This window comes from Callospermophilus lateralis, chromosome 13 (genome assembly GCF_048772815.1).
Source record: "Callospermophilus lateralis isolate mCalLat2 chromosome 13, mCalLat2.hap1, whole genome shotgun sequence".
Classification (NCBI taxonomy): Eukaryota; Metazoa; Chordata; class Mammalia; order Rodentia; family Sciuridae; genus Callospermophilus; species Callospermophilus lateralis.
The window spans coordinates 61,455,506-61,479,187 of NC_135317.1; the positions used below are offsets into that span (position 1 = coordinate 61,455,506).

General features: G+C 37.5%; 1 protein-coding gene across 5 annotated transcripts in view; it reads right to left on the bottom strand.

The window, feature by feature from the left end:
- Nucleotides 1-19,697, bottom strand: part of Disp1 (dispatched RND transporter family member 1) — a 203,362-nt gene extending 183,665 nt beyond the window's left edge. The window contains exon 1 of one of the 5 annotated variants that reach the window (XM_076831380.1): nt 19,652-19,697. Coding sequence is in view for 1 of the 5 variants with exons in the window: in XM_076831377.1 (XP_076687492.1) it covers nt 7,067-7,113 (47 nt within the window). In the remaining 4 variants the exon portion in view is untranslated. The other 4 variants (XM_076831381.1, XM_076831379.1, XM_076831377.1 and 1 more) reach the window with 4 other exon arrangements.
- Between the last annotated feature and the right edge of the window lie 3,985 nt (nt 19,698-23,682).

Sequence of the window (23,682 nt, forward strand, 5' to 3'; positions counted from 1 at the left end):
CAAGTAAATATGTGGTTCATTTGGATATTTTATGACACATCTGCTTCTCTCTGCTCATCCTCCCTCCCACCAATGTCACTAAATGGCTTGAATAATCACCTTCATTCTCTTAATTACCAATTATATTCTCTGAAGTTGAGATTCAAAATCATCCTCTCCTCATAAAGCCTGCCCTTGATTGGCTTCACTTAACTGTAATCACTATTATAACAGAAAGGGCTTAGGACTAAGAACCAAGAAATCTCAAACTCTAGTCCTGGTTCTTTACTAGCTGTGTTACCTGAGCAAATCATTCACCTTTCTGAGACCAGTTTCTCAAACATAAGTGAGTGAGTTCAAAGCTAATTCCCAGCTCTAAGAATTTTTATGCAAAAATATTAGCAAGAACATCGAATTATAAGAACAGAAAAACTTATAAAGTTTTAAAGTTATTTAAGGCTCCCTAAATTTAAAAAATACAATATAGTAACCTATAAAAGAGAATAACAAATTTCAAAGACTGGCAAGGGCCTTTACTTTGTCCATTTTCATTCTTTGACACATGTATGAAAACTTGGCCTTTGTTGTTTTAAATCCATTAAAGGCTAACTATATTATGAATATATACACTCTTCTGTTTGCTAATCATTATGCAGTATTTTATATGCCACATTATTTGTTTAATACACCAACAAATTTTAAATACTAATTGTGTCAGTCTGATGTATCAACATTGCTAGGTTACAGGACCCAGTTATTTAATCAAATACCAGTTTAGATGTTGCTGTGCAAGTACTGTGTAGATGTGGCTAATATCTACAGTTAGTTGCCTTGAAAGGAAAGATGATTAACCTCAACAATGTGGGTTGGATTCATCTAATCAGATGAAGGTACATTAAGAGCAAAAGCTGAGGCTTCCCAGAGAAGTTTGCCTCAAGATTACTCCTGCCCCCTGACCTACAAATTCTGTACTTGCCAACCACCAAAAATGCCTGAGTCAGTTCCTTAGAATAAATCTTTAAAAAAAAATACACGGATATACTGTATATGATATTGGTTCTGTTTCTCTGGAAAGCCTAGTTGATATACTAACACAATAAAAGTCAAATAGGTACTTTTCCTTAAAAGCTAACAAATGTCTGTATGTTATAACCTCTTTAAAATATTGCAGCATTTTAAATAAATGCCAGATTGTTATTTTTTAGGTTAGTACTTTCTACACAATGCCAACAAACTAGCAATACTATTTTCTCATTATAATCATTAATCACCCTTATTAATCCAAAACCAGCCTTGACTCAACACAAGCTTTAAGGGATAAATATAGAAGACAAAGCTTAAAAGAATTGCTAATAAATGAGTAAGAAATTGACACCAAAGTATCTTTCTCAGGCTGAAATAATGAACTTTTAAAACATAGGAAGGATAAAATTTAACAGGAATACATGTAAAAGTCCTGCATTACAACCTAAAAATCAGTATTACTAGCACCTGAGGGTCAGACTAATGGAGAGTTCCCACAAAAATTGGGGAAGCTTTGGCTCACCAAATACTTAACATAGGAACAAGATGTGCTGCTGAAATGTTAAGGCAATTTGGAACTTCAATAATAATGAATATTCAATAAGAGTATAGAATTGTATCCATCTTATAGGAAGTAATGGTACAACCATTTGTCACCTCATCAGACATGTAAAGGAGGGAAGACAATTACAAAAGCCATACTAAAACCTAGTGCTTCCAAAATGAGATGATCAGGATGATGAGAAAGCATTATTTAACCCAGAGAAGAAATAGTTATCTTTAAATATATGACAGAATCTTGCATAGCAAAGAGAAAACAGATATTTTGTGTTGCTATGGATAACAAATTTAGAAAATGGATGACAAGCCTGTTTGGAGAACAAGTTCAGTCAGCAAATAATCTATTTCCCTAATAGCAAGTTAGGCTGGTAACAGAGGAGAAGAAATAATAAAGTCAATGGATTCTAAGGTTTAAAAATATGTTTTCCAGGTATGGTGGAACACACTCACAATCCCAGCTACTCAAAAGGCTAAAGAAGAAGGTTACAAAGTTTGAGGCTTGCCTGGGCAACTTAGTGAGACCACATTTCAAAACAAAATAAAAACAAAGCTGTGATGTAACTCAGAGGTTGAATTCTCTTGGGTTAATCTCCAGTACCAAAAAAAGAAGAAAAAAACAGATATAGATATATTATAGATACAGATATATAGATACAGATAGGTAGTATAGGAGATATATATCCATTCTCCAAATGTGTCATCCACAGCAATCCAAAATATCTATTTTCTCTTCCCTACACAAGATTTTGTCATGTATTTGAAGATAACTGTCTCTTCTCTGGGTTACATAATACTAGTACATAGATTTCTCACCATTCTAATCATATCATTCTGGATGCACTACATTGTTAGTATAGCTTTTATAACTGTCTGCACTCTTTTACATGTCCGATGAAGGCAGCACATTGTTGGACCATTACTTCTTATAAGGTAAACACAATTCTATATTATTACTGAATATGCATTTCATGTGTAAGCATGAAACAACAAACAAAGAAATTATTATTCCTACCTGTGAGGATGCTAAGACTGACAGGAGTTCAGGGATCAAATAGGAGTTCAGGGATCAAAACCTACCTGTCCTTGATTGGTCAATATATATATAATCTTTAAGAGAATTAAATCAGATTAATTCCCAAGGAATTTTCTTACTCCTAGATAAGTAGATAGATTCTACAAGGACATACAAGTAAGATTCAATCAAAAGGATAACTAGATTTAGGGTCTGAAGACATGAGATTATGTACAATTTTAGAGGCTGAAAGTCCAAACAGCATAGCGCCAGATCATCATCTCAGGGCAGATGGCATTTTAGTCCAATATCACAGAGCTCCATAACAGCACTGGGAAGTCTCTTAACCTTTCTGGAACTCAGGATTTTCCATCTCTGAAGTAAAGAAACCACCTTTCCTGCCCTATGACTACAAAAGAAAACCACATCATAAACAATCTATACATAAATTATCATTGTTATCACACATTAGACTCTTTTAGGCTTTGTTCAACCCACTTAAAAAGGGTATAAAAACCTAGAATCTTAAAAGATCAATCAAGATAAGACCTTGTAAATAGACTAAAGAAAACTATGTTTCAGATAAAAATCCTAAAGGAATAGTCTCATCATAGAGAAGTTAACAAGATATTTAATACATAATAGGTTAAGTGTTCTTAAAAGAAATGCTGTTTTGCTGTGGCTACAACATGGGGGTTTTTTACAAAAATAATAATAATAAAGTGAATGAAACCCATTAAAATATGCTGTTTTGTTGTTTTCTATAACTAAAAAGAGATTATAAGGTGGTCTTTGTAATGAATGCAAGTAAGATTTCAAGTAGGCGCAAGGAAGAATATTTATGTACCTCTCTTAAGGTCAAATAAAAATGTGTAAGCATGAAACAACAAACAAAGAAATTATTATTCCTACCTGTGAGGATGCTAAGACTGACAGAGTCAATAGGAGTTCAGGGATCAAAACCTACCTGTCCTTGATTGGTCAATATATATAATCTTTAAGAGAATTAAATCAGACTAATTCCCAAGGAATTTTCTTGCTCCAGAACTCAGCAAATTAGAGCTAATAAATATTTATTAGAGAAGAAATAAACTTAGCAATTCAACTTGGGAGTATATTTAATATGAACATTCTACTTTAATCAATTTTTATTTTTATTTTTGTGGGCTGGGGTTGAAGTCCAATGGTAGAGCACCTGCCTAACATTGTGAAGACCTGGGTTCAATTACCAGCACTGTGAAAAATAAACAAGAAAAAGTACATTTCTTGTTCTCAAATGATAAGGCAAATGGGATAAAATATTAATAAGTGAATCTGAATAAATGGTATATAGGTGGTTCCTTGTACTATGTTTTTTTTTATTTTTGCAATTTTTTTCAATTACTTTGGGTTTAAAATATTAGGACTTGATTCTGATACTATCTGCATAGTCATTATTTCTTATGGGAAAGTTGAGAATTTAACTTTTTATCACCTTCAGGGTTCTGCTCTCACTCCCCTCCTGAGATAAAAACAAGTTAACTGATATATAATATATACAGTCCTCTGATTTATCCCATCTATAATGTTTTCACTAGTTTCCATGCCTTCCTCCTCTCAATATTGAAAATATTAGTGCTAAAATAAACTATTACTATCTCAAACCCTCCCTCAAATCTCTCCATGATTCCCAATGATCACTTAAACTTCAACTTCAAAAGCTCTGCCCCCTCATTCTCCTGGGAGATAATACCCATCACCTGCAGGCAATAAATAAGAGAGACATATACACACATAGATATTATTGTTATTTTAAAACAATAATAAAATTCAACTCTAAGTCTTTCTGTTATATTATCACAAGGAGCTGGCAATTTTAAACCACTTCACTACTAAATTACCCCTTAAAATCATAGCAGACAGCTTCTAGTGTGTCACTTGTAATGGTCAATTTTCCTACATCTGCCCAAATCTTTTATCCAATAGCTCTTTTTTTTTTCCCTTAGAATCTCAAAGAAAAAAAATTTAAGTAATAATACCAATAAAGAATGGGAGTATTTTTTTACAGTATTTGTAATTGTGAGACATATGTTACTACTTTGATATGAAAGTTAAAGTATAATTTAATGTGATCCCTCTAAGCAAAACTTAATGGAGTCCATTTATATAATCAGAAAATTATAATTTAGCATTTAAAATTATTTTTAAAACAATAACTATCTAAACCCATGGCTCACAGTCATAACTACCTTCCAAAAGGCAGGAAAAGTTGCCAAGATTTATGGGATCATATTGAACAGAATAGACAGGATCCTTCTAACAGACTGCTGTCTTATTTGACCATTCTGGTCCCATTTTCAGTCACCCTGAGGCCCAGGTCATCTTGGTCACTGAGAGAAAAGGTCTAACTCAGAAGAGAAAAAGGGACAGAAAGTGATCCTACAGGAAGGGATGAGGGCCACACTCTGTATTATTGGCAGTACAGCAGCTGCATGATAAGTTGGCAAAATCAGCATTCTGGAAGCTCCCTAGTCAAAAGATATATATTCCTCAGCTGTATCAAACTCTCTTGATTCTACCAAACAGCAGGGAATAGCTTTCTATAGGGAAGCAGATAACTAAGAAGGTACTATATAATAATAAAACTGATCACCAGAGGGCATGAAACCAAAGAACTAAATATAACAAATTATTTGATATATTACAAACTGGTGATTAAGAAAAACAAAATGTTTAAGTATGTGTATACAAAGACACTGTTCTGGTTAGCACTGTTTTGGTAGTTTTTACAATGCAGATACATATTCCATTGCAGCAGGGAAAAAAAATTAAACATTGAACCCAAGGTAAACTACCAATTTGCTGCATCTAATCAAAAATTGCCATTATTGCTTACACTGTAAAATACATCTCAAATCCTACAGAATAACAATTTATCTAAAGAGTAAGCTAAGAGATTTATTCAACAATTAGAACAAAGAAACATTCCAAAGATTTCCCAAAACATCAGGCAATCAAATTTCAAAACATTCAGAAATATAACTAGAAACTTGCTACAGAAGGTAGATGCTCTTCTGTTTCCAACAAGAAGCACTTCCTCCAACCATAAACTAAAGTGTGAAGACTTGCATGCTTTCTTAAGTGTTCACCTCTCTAAAACACAAGGGAAGGAACACAGTTTTTTAAACCAAAGTTGAATGCAAAAATAAAATCAAGCCTCATCAGATAACCATACAGTCTACTTAAAGAAATGAGATTAAATTAAGATACATTTAGTAACCAAGATAGCAATTAATGCAGTAACTTTGGAGATGACTGTCATCTTTTGTTATCTAATTTGAAAATTTATTCAATATGCTCATCTACATGTTAAAGCAATTGGTTTATGACTAGATACTGATTTACACTAATTAATATCAACTGTGTTCCTAAACATAAGGACCTGTATATATCACTCAAGTATATAGATTTTCAAGGCTATCAAGAATTTATATATAAAATAGCAAGACACCAGGATACTAACAAATACAAATTTTCTAGTTTATTTGAAATAATTCAAATCTGACCAGCAAATCAGATCTTAAGAGTTGCCTGTACCAACGCAGTCGTTTTTAAAACTTAAAAAAAAAACTAGCGTTGGAAATGTGAAATACCTGAAGCTATTATCAGCTATCACCCTCCATCAAAGACTTTCCCTAGCTTTCTCTAGCTGCTCCGTTGGTGGCAAAAATCCAAGTCACTTAACATCCAAAAATATGTTACAATGTTGAGCAGAAAAACAATTAAGTTATAATGTTGACAGCACGGGTTTCTCTGGTGATTATCACAGTCATCCTAAACACATTTAGAAGTTCATTCCATGACAAAGGAAATAAGAAAAACTAAACTCTGCAAGGTAGACAGGAGTCCAAAAGGAAAACTTTGGTTGACTTGTCTGAACAGAGATTTAAAATACTATCAGTCTGACAAAGGCAGCAAAGTTGGATCTGGGTGAAGACGAGTTCAAGCTTTTCCTAAGAATATAAAATATTTTCCCGAAATCTACCTGGGTGGGCGGGAATACATTTTTTTAAAAGCAGGACTAATTGCAAATAAAGCAGTACGAGTTCAGCATCCAATCGGTAACCGGTCATCTCTCTTGATTCCTTAGGTCAAGACGTCCTTCTCATCTAGGACCCTCAGAAAAGGAGCGACACCCCCCACCCCGCACCCCGTTTCTAAACCTCTCCCTGGAAGCCAACCTTTGCCATATCCTGCCACCATCCCAGACAATCCGCCAGGACCCGGGACACACCCCCACATTCCTCCGACGTGCATCTCCGTCCAGTGTCATCGCAGCCCCGTCTCAAGGCCTCTTCGCCTCAGGGTCCCCGGTGCCTCCTCCCCAGACCCTCACGGCTACCCTTGGGGGCTCTCCCGAATCCCCATTCCCAGTCCTGGCCCCCCTCCTCAAGCCAGAGGTCCCAGCAGTCCCTCCACCGGTGCGGGGAGCGCGGACTCTCCCTTCCCTACCCGGTCTCCCAGTCCCGCAGCGCGGCGCGACAGCGCGCAAGAAGCATCCACTGAGAAGACAAGTGCCCGGGGCGCTCCGGCTCCGAACTCACCTCTAGTCCGGGCTCCCGGATCCTGGCCGGGAGCCGGGCTTCCGCCTGGCGCGGTCGGCGTTAGCAAGCGGGACCGGAAGTCCCGCCCCTGCCCGCTCCGGGCTGCGGCTCCGTGGCCCCGCGGCCCCGCGGCCCCGCACCGCTGCGTCTCAGTGGGAGCGTGGCAAGGACTTCGCGGAGAGGGCAGCTCAGCCTGACCTGGAAGGCCTAGGCCAGCGGCAAAAGGCTCTTTTTCTCTCGCTCTTGCAGTTTCCAGTGCTTCAGTTAACCGATCTGCGAAGCAGGAGGACCAAGCGTGTCATTCTGCTCAAGTCCTCTGAGGAGCGAGATGACTCACTGAACTCTGTCCTCACAATCTACTTGAAAGTTGATATAAACAAAAACAGAGGTTAATCACACCGCAAGGCACTATTTCTTTTTTCATTAATTCAGATGTTTATGCTATGTATATATCACTTCTGCAACAACCAGGCACTGCTGTGAATGCTGAGGCTATAACAGGGAATGCAGGGAAACCCTAAATTCTCTTGGATCTTAAATTCAAGGCAATTAACTACGCATAGAGTAAACCAAACAGCGGACTGTCCCCCCAGAAGCTTGGTCTAGTACAGGGACACTGGTTTATGAGCAAAAAGTGCAACCAAACCATCAATCATTGGAGGAACTGTGGCAATGCTATAGGGAATGGTGAGGTGTAGACAGTGGGCAGAGAAAGCCTTCTAGGAATAATCACTTTAGTTGAAACTGAAATAAAGGATGAATAGGATTAAAAGGCAGGCAAAGTGGAACACAGCAGAAGGATGTCGGGGAGTGAGAGCTTGGCTTGTACACCCAGCAGGGCGGGGATACAGTCAAAATTACAAGGTCCAAGACACTGGAGGCAAGAACAAGCACAGTAAGAGGAGTCCAGGCCAGATGGTGAAGGAATTTTGACTAAAGACTCCATATCATATAATCAGTGGGATCACTTCAGAGAACAAATAATGAGTCCTGAAAGTGACCAGGGTGATTGTCCTAGTCATCAAACAAAAATACAAACCTGAAAATCCCATGAATAGAATGTGTTTCACTCTTGGCGGGTGCTTTCTCAAAGTATCATGCCCAAAAGTGAAGGCAAGGGATACCTTCTACAACCCTATAAAGGCAGAATCATGGAAGGTCATACCCGTTACATTGCCTCATTTGACAAGTCATCCGAAAAAACCGAGGTGTAGACCAAGGTGGCAAGGAACCATGGAAAGGCCCAGAAGAGAAGAATTCATTACCAACCAGGATAATGAGGACCATTGCATCTACTACTGTTTTCTTGTTTGCTGCTACTGTTCAGTAAACCCACTTTTGTGTATCAAACACCCCCTTTTCATTTTAAAACAAAATCATATAATTTTGCCTTCATTTTCTTCTCCCTTTTTCCAGCACAGGATATGTTGCACTATATGGAGGTAAGATTACGGTAGAAGAAAAGGAGCAAAAGGCCTCATGTAAAAAGTCTGTGCATAGAGGACATGACAGCACCTTTAGATGGAGTGGGAGGACATGGCATCAGGTTTTCTCCCAGTGGGAAGGTTAGCAGTCCATTTGTGGTGGTACAAGAAATAAATGAATCATGTAGTGGGAGATATGTCTCTGAGAGAATGGAAAGAAGAGTCTGTGGTGTGATGCCTGTGGTGAGAGAGTGTGTACACTGGTTTGCCAAGATGCTTAAATATTTCCCTATAGCTCATCAAAAAAAATTATATGAATGGCTGAAATACATAAAGGCAGCCCCTTGAAGGTCATATATGCACCAGTGACCATATCCTAGAGTAACCAACTAATGTGGTTTGCCCCAGGCCTGAGGGGGATCCCAGGATACTAAACTTTTGCTGCTTAAATTGGGATACTCCTTACCCTACCCCCTCCAGAGGTGGCATGACCTAAATCAGACAATTTTAGACTTTTCATCAGGAATTTTAAATGTGGCATAGGGAGGAGGCCTCCATTATCCCCTGAGTTATACAAATACCAGTGCCCTAAAGAAAAGATCTATTAATACCCTTTGCTAAGGACATATAACCTGACCTATGTTCTTTGATTATAGGAGGTAACCCTGTATATTTCCTACACAATTTTTTTTGGGGGGGACGAGGGATTGAACCTAGGGGTGCTTAACCACTGAGCCACATCCACAGCCTTTTTTATGTTTTATTTTTTAGACAGAGTCTTGTTAAGCTGCTCAGGATCTCACTAACTTGCTGAGATTTGCTTTGAACTGAGGATCCTCCTGCCTCAGACTCCTGAGTCACTGGGATTACAGTCATGCACCACTACATCTGGCTAGCCAGAGAGGCAAAACATTTCAGCTGTTTGTGACCATAATAATTGTAAGGAATGTATTTAGATCACATTCTTGTTTAACACAGTCTGCTCAACTGAATAGTCACTGAGCCAATGACATACTCATTCTAACAGCAAAACTGGACCATGTGTGAACACTTCATCCGAATTGGGTGGGGGCGGGGGTCTCTTATGTGTTGATTTTAGAGTTCACATGCAGAACTCCAATTGGTCTCTCTTTGCATGCTTACCTAGAAAAGTCATGCCAATCTAGAATTGGGTTAGGTATAAGCAAAATGTCCAAAGTTGGTTGAGCAAAAAGGAAAAAAAAACAGAAGGGAGGAAGAGGAAATAGGAATAGAGAAGAGAGAAAGAAGGGGAAAGAGAAGAATTGTCTAAGAGGTGCCAATGATAGTTTCCATCTTTCCAGTATTTTATTCCCAGTCCTTCCACAATTACCAAGGGGTTTGATCAATTTAGTGTTCAAATGTCGTGGGCAAGGAGAATCATGCAGACAATAAAGCTAAAGACAGACTTTGGAAACCATATATTACAACAGAGGAGAAAATAATCGTTAGTTAATCATAATAGTTTTTTCCTTTTTTTTTTTTTTTAGGTCTAACAGCTCGATAGTTACAGAGATAGAATGTGTAAGAAATTTTGAAAAAATAAAATCATCCTTTCTCTCTCCCCCTCTCCCTCCCTCTCTCCCTCTTTCCTGATCTTCCCAATTAATGGATCTTCTATGTGGAAAAAGTGAAGTGCCCTGGGAAGTTACTGTGAAATCCTTAGCACAGCACTTACTCTTCAGCCTCCTCCCACCTACCTCCTGGACTTCAGGGTTTAGCCATATCTATATCATGACAGCAGCCAACTACAGAATTGTAAGAACCACTCAGGAGACATTTATGAGTGACAATAGACACAGATATGTTATTCTGAACCATAAGAGAAAATTTTAATGAAAAGTTTTCCCTTTTTTCTCAGTTCTAACTAGCTCAGACAGGTAAATGGGTTAATTAGCAGAGCCAAGAAGCTTAGTTATTTTTAAGGCTTATTTACGCATTACACAGTCTTTTTAGTTCATACATGGACATTCATCACCAACATGAATACTCATTATCAGTTATGTCTAAACCATATCCTTGGTTTCTGGAGCCTGCCATTCTTTGAATCCATTTCTATGCTTCCAGTCCTAAATCAGGAGACCCAGGTTTCTGCACTACACAAGAGCTGAAAAAAACTATGGGGGTGGGGGGAAGTAAGCATACTGAAAGCCAGGAAATGGAACCATTGACATTAAGGGATGTGGTCATTGATTTTTCTGAAGAGGAATGGAAATGCCTGGACCCTTCTCAGCAGACTTTATATGGAGATGTGATGTTAGAGATCTATAGAAACCTACTCTTTATTGGGGATTCTGCAGGTGCTGGGAAATAATCATGGCCCTGATGTGCCAGAGCATCCTTCATTAAGCCAAGGAGCAAGCTGCATCTGAGCTAGGCTGCTCAACTTTCCAGCTAAAATATCTATCACTGTGGGTGTTGCTAAATTTTTTTCTATGTAACTAGCTCACTGAAATCAGTTAGAGAATACTTTTGATTTGTTGAGAACATATTCCTTGAGATGCACAGATGAGTAGTGCTAGGGCCTCAGCAAAATTTAATGGCAACAGGATTAAGTTTACTGGGGACATGTATAGGATCCAGGAAGTCTCTGGGTCATACATTTGGAAAATTTTTTCTCCTATGAATAAGAAGAAACATCATCCCACCCAAAACCACAAAATGCATAGATCTTCTGGGATTTTAACTTGGAGACTGGTCAAAATCCCTGTTGCTATGAAAGATGAAGCAGTGCATGTCAGATGGAGCTGCTGAAAGACATCTATGAACTGTGCATGAAATAAATAAATAAAAAGCATGGAAGCCATTAGACAAGAAAGTCTGGTATCTGGAAACTCACAGTTGAAATCCAGCTGGTTTGAGACTATCCAGTACATGTTATTACTTCATAAAGTAGACAGATTAGAATACTGCAATCTTATATTAATGACCTGTAGACTTTTATCTAACCTGCACTTATGTGGAGATTATTAAAAGTTTTTAAACATAACTGATTAATAAGCATTTTATTAGTTTTTATTTTTTTCATTAAAATGCCTATTTCTATTCTAATCCTATTTCTAAAGCTGAGCAAACTGGTTGAATCTTTATTTTCCTAAAGGTATTTTTAAGATACAGCTTCATAATGGCCTGTAAACATTGCATATATATGTAGTTTGATACATATTCTTGCACTTGAAAATATTGTGTATTGAAAGTGGTTTTAGAAAAAATACTGAGTAATAAAAATTTTACAATTACAATAATGTAATTAAAAGTTTTAACCAAAGAAAAAGTAACTGGCACAAGTTGAGCAGTCAGTCTTCTGAGATGTTTGTCATAATATAACCTGAATAATTTGTAATTTTCTGCATAAATAACTTTCATGTTTTTTCCCTTCATTAAGATAAATTTTCTGAAAAAATAAAACCATACCCTCTTCATTTGCATATGCGATAACTTAATAATTTGTGGCAAAATCAACAGCCTATTATTTCTGGCTATAGTGATCATTTGATGAAAAGTTGCATTAATTACAGGTTATAAATTGAATGAGAACTGAGATCAGCTAGTGTTCAATGATTAATAATTTCAAACTCCACAGCAGGTTTCTATGGTAAAATATCCTCTACGAAGAGCTCAATTTTCTATGATCTACTGTCTTTTAGACCAAAGTGAAAGATGATCTTACTAGATTTAAGATATTGTTTCCTTCCTAAAAGGGGAGTTGGTCCAGAAATAGTTTAGTTAAAACATTTTACAACATGAAATTTGATACTTTGGTCTAATTATTTGTTGGGGTAAAACTATGACATAAAATATTCAATTTGCGTTAGGGAGAAAAAAATACCTGAGATAAACAACATATAAAAAAGAAAAGTTTTGTTTTGCCTCCAGTTTCAGTTGTTTCGGTACATGGTCATTTGAGCCAGTTGCCCTTGGGCCTGTGGAAAGTCAGTACATCATAGCAGGGAGCACTGGTGGAGGAAGCCTGTTCATCTCACAAAGACTGGAAAGCAAAAAAAGAGGAAGAGACTGGGGTCCCAATATCTCTTCAAAGATATGCTACCAATGACCTAACTGACTCCCATTCATCCCTACCTCCTAAAAGTCCCACCACCTCCCAATAGGACCACAGGCTGGGTGCCTTTAACACATGGGCCTTTGCAGGGCATTCAAGACTCAAATCATAGTACCATTTTAACCATTCTAAATATACACTTCAGTGGCGGTAAGTACATTGACAATGTTGTGAAACAATCACTGCTATCCATCTCTGGAACTTTTTCATGTTCCCCAAATGAAACTACATCTATTAAACAGTAATTCTCCCCACCCTCCAGTATTTTGGTCCAAATGTAAAGGTTTGTATAGCACATAAAAACATTTTTAACATTGATTCATGTCCTCTTGAAGTAAACAAATTAGTAAGTAGAAAGAAAAATAGTGCCTTACCCAACTCTTTTCTCCTGTGGAATTCAAAGGAAACATGTGATTTCCACAGGGACATATTGCATAATAATCAGATATTTTTGCTTCAGATTTCTTTAAGACCTAAACCAATGGAAATTCCATGTGTAAAAGAGAAACACTACAAGGAAACTTGGCCTGATGTTCATTAACTGAAAGTTTGGGTGGGTTCCTAACACCAAGTTAATAATTTTAAACTCAAATTCCATTAGTCTCTTTGCATAAACAGTGGGCATTTCCACATGTCTGATTGGTACACAGCCTTACTTTGTTTTCTTCCCAACAAAATAAAAACTGAGCAGAGACATTTCTGCCAGGGAAAGTTTCACCTGCTAAATTCCAACTAATAAAATGAGCCTTTCTTCTCCGGTAAAAATTTCACTCTCTGGCTTGGTAACTAAATTAAAACCACAGCTCTACTACTAACTTAAAATTCTCACTACTAAGCAAGTAATAGCTTGAATTTTCAGCTCTGAGTCTTAATGATAACAAACATATTTCCAAGCTGGGGATGTAACTAAATGGTAAATTACTTGCCTAGTGTGAGCAAGGTGCTGGCAACACACAAAAACAACCCTGCATATTTCCTAAGAAACAATTAAAGGCTAGGAATTTTATTTTTCTATAGTAACAAGAACTCTGTGCCTTTAAGATGGATATAGTTTCTCTACAAAAGTATTCTAATTGGTTAGTAAGAAGTCACTTCCTTTGTTTTTAAAACTATTAAGAACTTTTAAAATCACACAATATAGTACAGGTTAATTATATGTACCTTGAATAGACATGATAGAACTATAATGGGTTGTTTCTGATTCCTCCCCATGACAAATAGTCACTGCCGAAGCACAATTCACAATAGCTAAACTGTGGAACCAAACTAGAATGCCTTCCAGTAGATGAATGGATAAAGAAAATGTGGCATATATACACAATAGAATATTACTCAGTATTAAAAGAGAATAAAATCATGGCATTTGCAGGTAAATGGATGGTGTTGGAGAATATAATGCTAAGTGAAGTAAGCCAATCCCAAAAAACTAAATGTCGAATGTTTTCTCTGATATAAGGATAACAATTCATAATGGAGGTGGGGAGTAGCATGGGAAGAAAAGACAAACTCTAGATAGGGCAAAGGTAAGGGAGGAGAAGGGAGGGGGCATGGGGTAGGAAAGGGAGTGAAATTAGATGGACATCATTACTCTAAGTACATGCATGAAGACACGAATGGTATGACTCTACATTGTGCACAACCAGAGATATGAAAAATTGTGCTATATATGTGTAATATGAATTAAATGCATTCTTCTGTCATATATAACAAATTAGAATACATTTTTAAAAATACAAATACTAACTGCTCAGAAAAATTCCCTGCACATAGCATTACCAGAGAAAATATAGGACAGTCAGCTAAATTTCAATTTCAGGGTTTTTTTAAATAATAATTATGCCCTAAATATTGCATGGGACATATTTATAGTAAAAAATTACTCATTCTTTATCTAAAATTCAAGTTTAAGTGGGAATCCTGCATTTTTATTTGCTAGAGTCTGGCGACCCTAGTTGCACACCAGCAAGATTTCTTAAATATTTCTAAAGGAAAGTTTCCTTAAATATATCTAACGCAACTCCTCCCAATTGACAAAAGTACAAAAGGGGCATTGGATTGTCAGAATACTGTATAAAATCTATCTACCTTTGTATAGTTTTATTAATATTTTGAAATTTAAAAAAAAGAAACGAAACCAAAGAGCTTTGTAGGATATTAGAACTAAACCTAAAGTGAATAAGACTGAGCCAGAGAAACTGATCTAATTTTCATATGGTTATAAGATTAACAACTAATGGATTGGATGTTATTTAGTTATTATAGTCTAGAATTTTACTTGCTTTCTCAGAGTGAACAAGTGATTTGAAATAGGTATCTTCACCACTGTTACTTTCACAGAATTTTTCTTTAATATTTTTAAGGATATATCTTGTTTTTTTCTTAACCCATTTTTTTTCTCCTGGAAGTCATTTGAATTTTGGCAATTGAGGAGTACAACCCAAAGAATATAAAGAGGAATTTATATGGCATTTCTGGAAATGGAACATGGGCCTTCATTTACAAATAAATATGGAGAAACCTCCTCTTCACATTCTTTTCTACATTCACTCCAGCAGGGTCAAACTGAGCACATTTCTGAGACATCACAGCTGCTCTGGCCCATGGTCCTATCTATATTTGTCATCTAAGTTTCCAGTCCCCAAAATTAAGTTACTTACAAATGTTTTTCCCCACCTGATGACATCTTCTCACCTGAGCACAACAAACCACTAATGAAGCCTATGTTTTAAAAACACCTTCTTTCTTTTCTCCCTTCAGCTCTTCTCTCCACATAGACTAGATGCCATCCTACCCTTACTAGCTTTGTGTATTAGTCAGATTTCCATTGCTGTGACAAAATATCCAAGATAAAACAACTTAAAAGAGGACATTTAGGGGGGAGCTCATGATTTCTAAAGTTTTATTCCATGATTATCCTAATCTCTTTGGGGCCTATGGATGCCAGTATGTCATGGCAAGAATATATAGTAGAGGAAGCTTCTCATCTCATGGCACCCAGGAAGGAAAATGAGAGAGGAAGGAGCTGGGGTCCCAATATCCTTTTTAAGGTCACCACCTTCCCAACGACATAACATCTTTTCACTATGCCCCAACTCCTAAATTTCCATAGCCTCCCAATAGTGCAGCAGGCTGGTGACCAAACCTTTTAACACATAAGATTTTGGGGTTCACTCATGATTCAATCTATAACAATAAAATCTATATAAAATCTATATAAAAATCTATAAGCTTTTTGCCAAAGATCTTTCTTATGCTTCTTCAACTAAGCATACCCTCATTCTTCAGATCATTCAACTAATATTCAGAGAGCATTTGCTGATCTAGATTCCAGTATGATGGTCAATTTTAGGTGTCACCTTTCCTGGATTAGGGGATATCTGGATAGCTGGTAAAGCATTATTTCTGGGTGTTATCTGTGTGGGTGTTTCTGGAGGAGATTGGTATGCAAATCAACTGACTGAGGAAGATCTTCCCTCAACATGGGTAGGCACCATCCAATTAAGGCAGAAGAAAGATAAATTCATGTTCTCTCTCTCCTGGATCTGGGAAGTCCTTATTCCTCTGACCTCAGACATCAGAACTCCAGATTCTCTGTCCTTTAGACTCTGGGACTTGCACCAACACCTTTCCCTGAGATTCTCAGGTCTTTGGCCTCTGACTGAGTCACATTTTTCCTGGTTTTGAGTCTTTCAAGCTTGGACTGAATCACAACACCAGCATTTCAGGGTCTTCAGCTTGCAGATGGCCTGATGTGGGACTTCTCAGTCTCCAAAATTGATTATATGAGCCAGTTTCCCTAATAATAAATTCTCTCTCTCTCTCTCTCTCTCTCTCTCTCTCTCTCTTCTCTCCCCACCCCCAACATTGGTTCTACTTCTCTGGAGAAGCCAAACTAATACAACTTCTCTTATAGAGTATACATTCTAGTAGGGGAAGACAAAAAAAAAACAACAACAAAACAAACAAACATATATGTTATTTTTAACATTTTTATGTACCTAACATGATAATAAATATTTATTTATTGTATCTTAACATGATCATTTGACATGATGTTAAGTATTTTGGAAAAAATGGAACTGATAAATAAGCATGCAGCAGGGATTGGGTGGTGATTATATTCTTTAAGAAGTGACAGTTGAGGATCTAGGGATATAGCTCAGTTGGTAGAGTGCTTGTCTCACATGTGCAAGGCCATGGGTTCAATCCCCAAACACCCCCCCAAAAAAAGTGACAGTTGTAATAGATGGAACTTGATAAGATTATGTTAAGTGAAATAAACAGAATTCGGAAAGTCAAGGGTCCTATGTTTTCTCTCATATGTGGAAGCTAGAGAGGTAAAAGGAAAAAAAAAGAAGAGGTGGAGATCTTATAAAAATCAAAGTGAGAATAGTAAATAGAGGAAAAGGACGGTAGGGGGCAGGGGAGGCAAAGGGGAAATACTAGAGAATGATATTGACCAAATTATATTGTTATATTGTGTGCATATATGAATATGTAACCACAAATCCTTCCATCATGTACAACTATAATGCCCCAGTAAAAAAATGTGGGGGAGGGGGAGTGATATTCAAGCAGAATCTTGAAGATAGAGGGAGAAATGTGTCTGTGGAAAAGTGTTTCAGGAAAAAAGCATAGCCAGGGCAAAGGCCCCGAGGCAGAAACATGCAAATCTAATTCTAATTCTAAATCTAATTCTAGTTCTCTAGCATGCAACATGCTAACCACATTTCAATTCCACTTTAGATCTAGACTGAACCCCCTTCTAGGATGATTGAATTGTTTGTGTTTCTGGCTCCACATGTCAGCTCTGCAGATATTTTTTCTTTGCCAGTTGCTCCCTGCAAGACTTTGCCAACAGGGGTGACAGAAGTAGTCTGGAAGCTCTTTTCTGGCTACTTTCTGTTTCCTGTCAGCATCACCTGTGAATGACCTTTCACCTTGGGAATAGGTGGGTTTTAGTCAGCTTTTTTCACTGCTATGACGAAAAGACCTGACCAGAACAATTGTAGAGGAGGAAAAGTTCATTTGGGAGCTCACAGTTTCAGAACTCTCAGCCCATTGTCTGACAGCTCCATTCCTCAGGTCCAGAGGTGAGACAGAACATCATGGTGGAAGGATATGGTGGAAGGAAGTGGCTCACATGAGGATCAGAAAGCAGAGAAAGAGACTCCACTCACCAGATACAAAATATATACCCTGATGACCCGCCTCCTCCAGCCATACCCTACCTACCTTCAGTTACCACCCAGTTAATCCTATGGGTGGGTGTAATTCACTGATTAGATGAAGGCTCTCATAATCCGATCATTTTATCTCTAAACTTTCTTGCATTATCTCACACATGAGATTTTGGGGAGATACCTCACATCCAAATCATAACTAGGTGTGAGGATCAGGGCTCAGCTTTTATCTTATTTCCAAAGCCAGCCCCATCGGACCCCTTGGAGTACCTGCTGCCACAGAGCAGCTGCACCTCAGAGTACCCAGTCCACACTTGCTAATCCTGCCTGTCCCTTCGTTCCCACTGCCCTTGAGGCCTGAGCTGCTTCTTGCAGCTCCTGCTGTCTCCCTGTGTCCTTGTTCATTGGCCTTTTCAGTTGTCCATCACACATTTGACCAATTCCCAACACTGAATTCTCTCTATTAAGGTCACTAGTGGGGTTTCTTTTTCTTGACTGGAACTTGACTGATACAGGGAGCTAGTATGTAACCTTCCTAACATCACAAGCTATATTTTATTCATCTCTGACTCTAAACACTTGGCAGAAAACCTAGCATATCATAGTGCTCAATAAAGGTTGGTTGAATGAGTAATGAACAAAGTCATATCTACTCACAGGCATGGTAAAGTAAGAAAAATTCCCCGATGCTTGATTCCTGACCTCAACTTTCCCATAAAGCATTCAGAAAATTCCCTTCGTTTGCCTTGTAAGAGTGCCTAAATGGAGGGAGTGAATATGAACAGCAACCCCCACTCTCTGCTCCCATCCAACACACAGAGGGAGTCTGTGCCAGGTGGGAAGAGGGTGCACCCGGAGAACACAGTCAGGAATAATCAAGTCCTTGGGGAGGCTACTATTAGTCCACAGAGGTTTTGAAACAAAAAGAGAGTGTTTGGCTTAAAATGATTTACTAAAATCATTAGAGTTTGGCCCACCGCCCACCCAAGCTCTGCCAAAACATGGGCCACTTTCTGACAGGGATTCATAGCAAGACACTGAGCAGCTTATTTTAGTCTGGTCAGAAAATATAAAAGAGCATCTCTTTGGGGATGCCTGTGCACTAAGGAAATACCAAACCACATTTCAAATGCTAAGCTGTATTCCTGCAAGGAAATTTAGTTGTAATAAAAATGAAGCAAATGAAAGTAGAAACGGAGTGGCACAGGGCCTTGCATGTAGTGAGTATACAATAAATATTTGTTAAATTATTCTGTGGACACTTGTTTCCAAAGTTCTAATCTGTGATTAAATTATCCTAGAGAACTCGGTTGCTTTGGATTCCATAGCAAGCAGGTGAGAGAGAACATTTGACACGGATACTTTTTTAGGTACTTTTCCACCCTGGCCACGATTTCAATATAAACTCTCTTGTTTAAACAATTATAATAGCCTATAGACTTTACTTTTTGCTACTGGCTCTAGATCATATTCCACATTGCTATCATATATTCTCCCAAACATCCCTTGCTCCATTCAATCCCAACTCTGTCAATCACTCACTGTATGGCTTTAGATAATTTACTCAACCTTTCTGTGTCCTGGTTTCAATCTTTTTAAAAAAATGCAGAGGATAATAGTATTTACCTTATAGTGCTGGCATGAAGTCCGAGTAAGTTAATGCATCTAAAACATTTAGGATAATGCCTGACACGTTGAAAGTACAATATAGAAATGCAAGCTAAATTCTTTTTGAGTGGGTGAGTCTATTGCTGTTGCCATCATCGGAGGACATTCAGCTCCAACACTCTTCCAATGTGGAATCTTACCAGTGATTCTCCAAGGAGTTTCAAGGCCTCTAGTCCCAGACTGGAGCTGCATCATTGATCCCTCCTATTCCAAGTTTCCAATTTCTCAGACTGAGAAGCTTCTGGTTCCTTCAGGTCTCTAGCCTGCAAACCGTCATTATGGAACTATCCAGCTTTTTTAAAAATATTTTTAAAAATTGTTGATGGATCTTTATTTTATGTATGTGTATGTGGTGCTGAGAATCTAACCCAGTGCCCCACACACCCTAGGCAAGCACGCTACCACTGAGTCACAACCCCAGCCCTATCCAGCTTTTGATTATGCCCAACTAGAGCCAAGTTCAAAAGCTTCCTGAGGAACACTGTCCTTCCCACACAAGTGAGGCATAGCCAGTGCACTCTGTAGGAAGTTGCAGTCAAGGTCACCGACTCTCCTGACTGCTCTGATCATGCATTTTGCATTCCTTTCCCTTCAGCAATCGCCTTCCTAGGCACCTCTGCCATGGCCCCCTTTTATATGTGTATTTGGTATGGGGTGGGGGGAGACAATTTTCTCCACCCTGACTCTGTAATTTTTCACTCATATAGAAGGATATTTTTTGATCTACCTATATGTATTTATAGATAGATCAATAGATAAGTAGATAGATACATAGATAGATAACCTAGCCAGTTCAATATGACAGAAACAAGAAACCAAAGGCACATAGTTTTGAAATGGAGAAATAAATGTATTTATTTGTAGATGATGTGATTGTGTATATAGAAAACTCCAGGGCATCTACCAAAATATACTAGGATCAATAAATGACTTAGTAAGGCTGTAATACATAAAATCGAAATCCTAAAATTAATTGCATTTCAATATATTATCACCAAAAGTTGGAAATTGAAATTAAATGAAGAATAGAATCAATAACAGCATTCAACCTACCAAAAAGGATAAATCCTACAAAAGATGTGTTAGATTCTTTGCTGAAAAACCACAAAATATTGCTGAAATAAAGGGAAAGATATAAGAAGGCTCAAACACCCCAAAGACATTGCAATGTAAGTTATAACTACAATTACCACATTTGTAATACTAGTTGGTTTCGTGTTGCTTATGGATAAAAATCCAATAGCTGATATGATTTTCCCACTCAAACCTCTAGTGACCTTTCCAGACTCATCCTCCACCTTTCCCACTCTACTTCTCCCCAAATCCCTTGTCTCCTCACCCCCTCGAATATAAATCTATTTTTTTGTTGGAAGATCCCATGAAATGGACCTCAAACCACCTGTCACTGCCACCGCTACCACTTTCTGGTCTTAATGTCTTTGTTTGTGTTTTTCTTGCACTTAGAATGCCTTCCTTCCATCTCTTCATCATCTGACACCTCCTCCTCATCCTTCAAGACCTGTAAAACCTGACTTTATGAAGCCTCCTGATGCTCTTCCAAGAAGACATACCTAGTCTTGTCCTCTGGCATTAAATAAGACTTCATATCTCTGCCATATTCATGATCACAGTACACACAATACAACATACTTACGTATCTGTTTCTTCTCACAGGAATTTAGTCTCCCTGGAGGGCAGGAAATACACCAAAACAGATGACTATGTTTTTCAGTGATCAATGAAGTTGTGTATGATCAATGATGAATGAATGAACCAAGAGACAACTCAATGATTTAAAAAGCCACTTGAAATGTGAAGATGGAGTTGTCCATTATTCGGGACCTTAAAAGAGGACTGAATGACAATCTTTCATCATTGCTTTTAAGGAGAAGTAGGTGAGAGTTTGGACCAGATCTCTTGTCTTCTGACTGTATGATTCCAGGAGAATCTGGGAGAAAGTTTGTGTGTGGCTGTTAGTGTACTTTGCAGGACATCAATAAACTGAAATTGGACTCTGATTTAATCTCTTGCTACTCAATTTGAAAAATGTAAACTTAAGCTATTCCTATTACCAAAGAAAGTCAAACAGAGAAAGCATGATAAAGTGATTGGTGAAGAAAGGTGGGTGCTACAGGAAAATAAAGGAACTGCCAATGGGACTAAAAAATGCAGTAAAAAATTAACAGTAAGATGAACAGTGAGAGGTCCTAGATGAAGAGGGCCTAGATGACTCAGAAAAGCTAACTGTCCAAACAACTTCAAATTAAAAATTGCAATGTTTATTTCAATAATATATAAAATTGACAAAGTCAAGCAGCAAAATTACTATTGGTTTTTTCTTAACAAATATGTAGCATACCTATCTCAAAATAATACCTCTTTTCATTTAAGAAGTTTCTTCCTCTTTCAGACTCCAGTTCCTCACATGTCAGTGTAACAGAAAACATTTTTTAGAAACGGAGGTCAAAGAATAATTCTGGAAAAAAATATCACTCGTAGTCATTTTAACAAAACTAATATATGTTTAAAATATTAAAATTATTCAGCCTCGAAGTTAAATGTTGATTTGCTAGACAAAAAAAAAAAAAAAACAGTTAACTGTTTAGACAACTCAATACATTTAAAATATTGGGTAACCATCTAATTCATTCATTTTTTTACTTTCTTCTTCCTTTTTATTCATAGATTAAAGAGAAAGATAACTTTTCTGCTGTTTTTGAAGGTTCCAAAGAGATCTTGATTTACAAAGAGAGATAACATTTTTCTCTACCATCTTAGCATCAGTTTATGTTCAAAGACAGACTCCCCTCAGAATCCCCCATAATGCCAGATGCTCAGTTATCCTTCAATATCTCAAATGCAAACTTACTTAGGCTTTAAGCTAAGCTTATCCCTAGCCATCCAAATAAATTCATTGTGACCAATAATAATTTTTCTTGACATCTAACATATATGAAAATAAAATACAGAGTTTTTTAAAAAATGAAAATCCTTCAATGCAGGCATCCATATAAAAATTATAATATTACCCCAATTTTTTGACCAGTAATCATTCTATAATTTTTCAAGGGGAAGAAAACATTCTTGCCTAACACTTTATGTGGCATATGCCCAGCAGATCTAATTATAAGTTGGAAAATGTGTAACTCCATCAGAGAAGTGAGTCAGCCAACTTTGGCTAAAGTTCATTATAATCTCAAATAGCCTATAATCTCAAAGAGCCTATATCTGTGTAAGTACACTTATATTTGTCAGATCACCTGGGGAAATTTTTATTTTGTAAACATGATCAGTGAGCTTTTGACCTGTAGGCCACTAATGATTTTTTTAAACTTTATTTTATTTGTTTATTTTTTTAATGTGGTGCTGAGGATTGAACCCAGTGCCTCAAAAGTGCTAGGCAAGCGCTCTACCACTGAGGCACAAACCCAGCCTCTACTAATGATTTTTAATGTTGCTGGGACAGAAATTTTCAGAAAAGTAGATTCCTTAGGCAAAATTATGAAACATAATCGTCAGCCCTTTCCTATTTCTTCTCTGTTCCTCTTGATATGGTATTAAATTATATCAAGATATTAGCTCTAGAGGTTTCGCCATTGATCCTCTCAGGAATATTTTTATTTCCTTGGAAAATAGTCCATTAAAAATTTGGAAGGCTTAAGAATTCATAAAATGAAGCAATACTAGTGGATATATTGGAAAAAGAAGGCCTCAATTTACCAGCCTGGCACCCTGCCCAGGATTTTTCCCCTTTCCTACTCAGAGATATGAAGCTCCATGGAGCTGCTGACATCTACCAAGATTGTCTTCTCCCTCTGTCCTCCCCGTCTTCCTTCATGTCCCTGAAGCTGCTCCAGTGTCACCATGCCTTCCAATTCCTACCAACACTGGATGAATAAACTGCTAATAAGACTGCTACTTTGGAAAAGAATGACTTCTGGCCAAATCATAAATAAACTGAAAAGACCTGAAATGGTCAACTTAAGTGATGAGCCCCCTTGTCCTGTCTTTAGCTGGGGTCTAAGCACATGAATTCAGCCAATCTACTTCTTCCTTTTCCTTGCTCCGCGTCATGTCTGTTGAAGTATTCACCCATCTTCAGTCCACATTGAGCATTTTCATCTTCTTCAAAGACTGTAAGTAGATAGTCTTTTGACCTGAATGATATGTC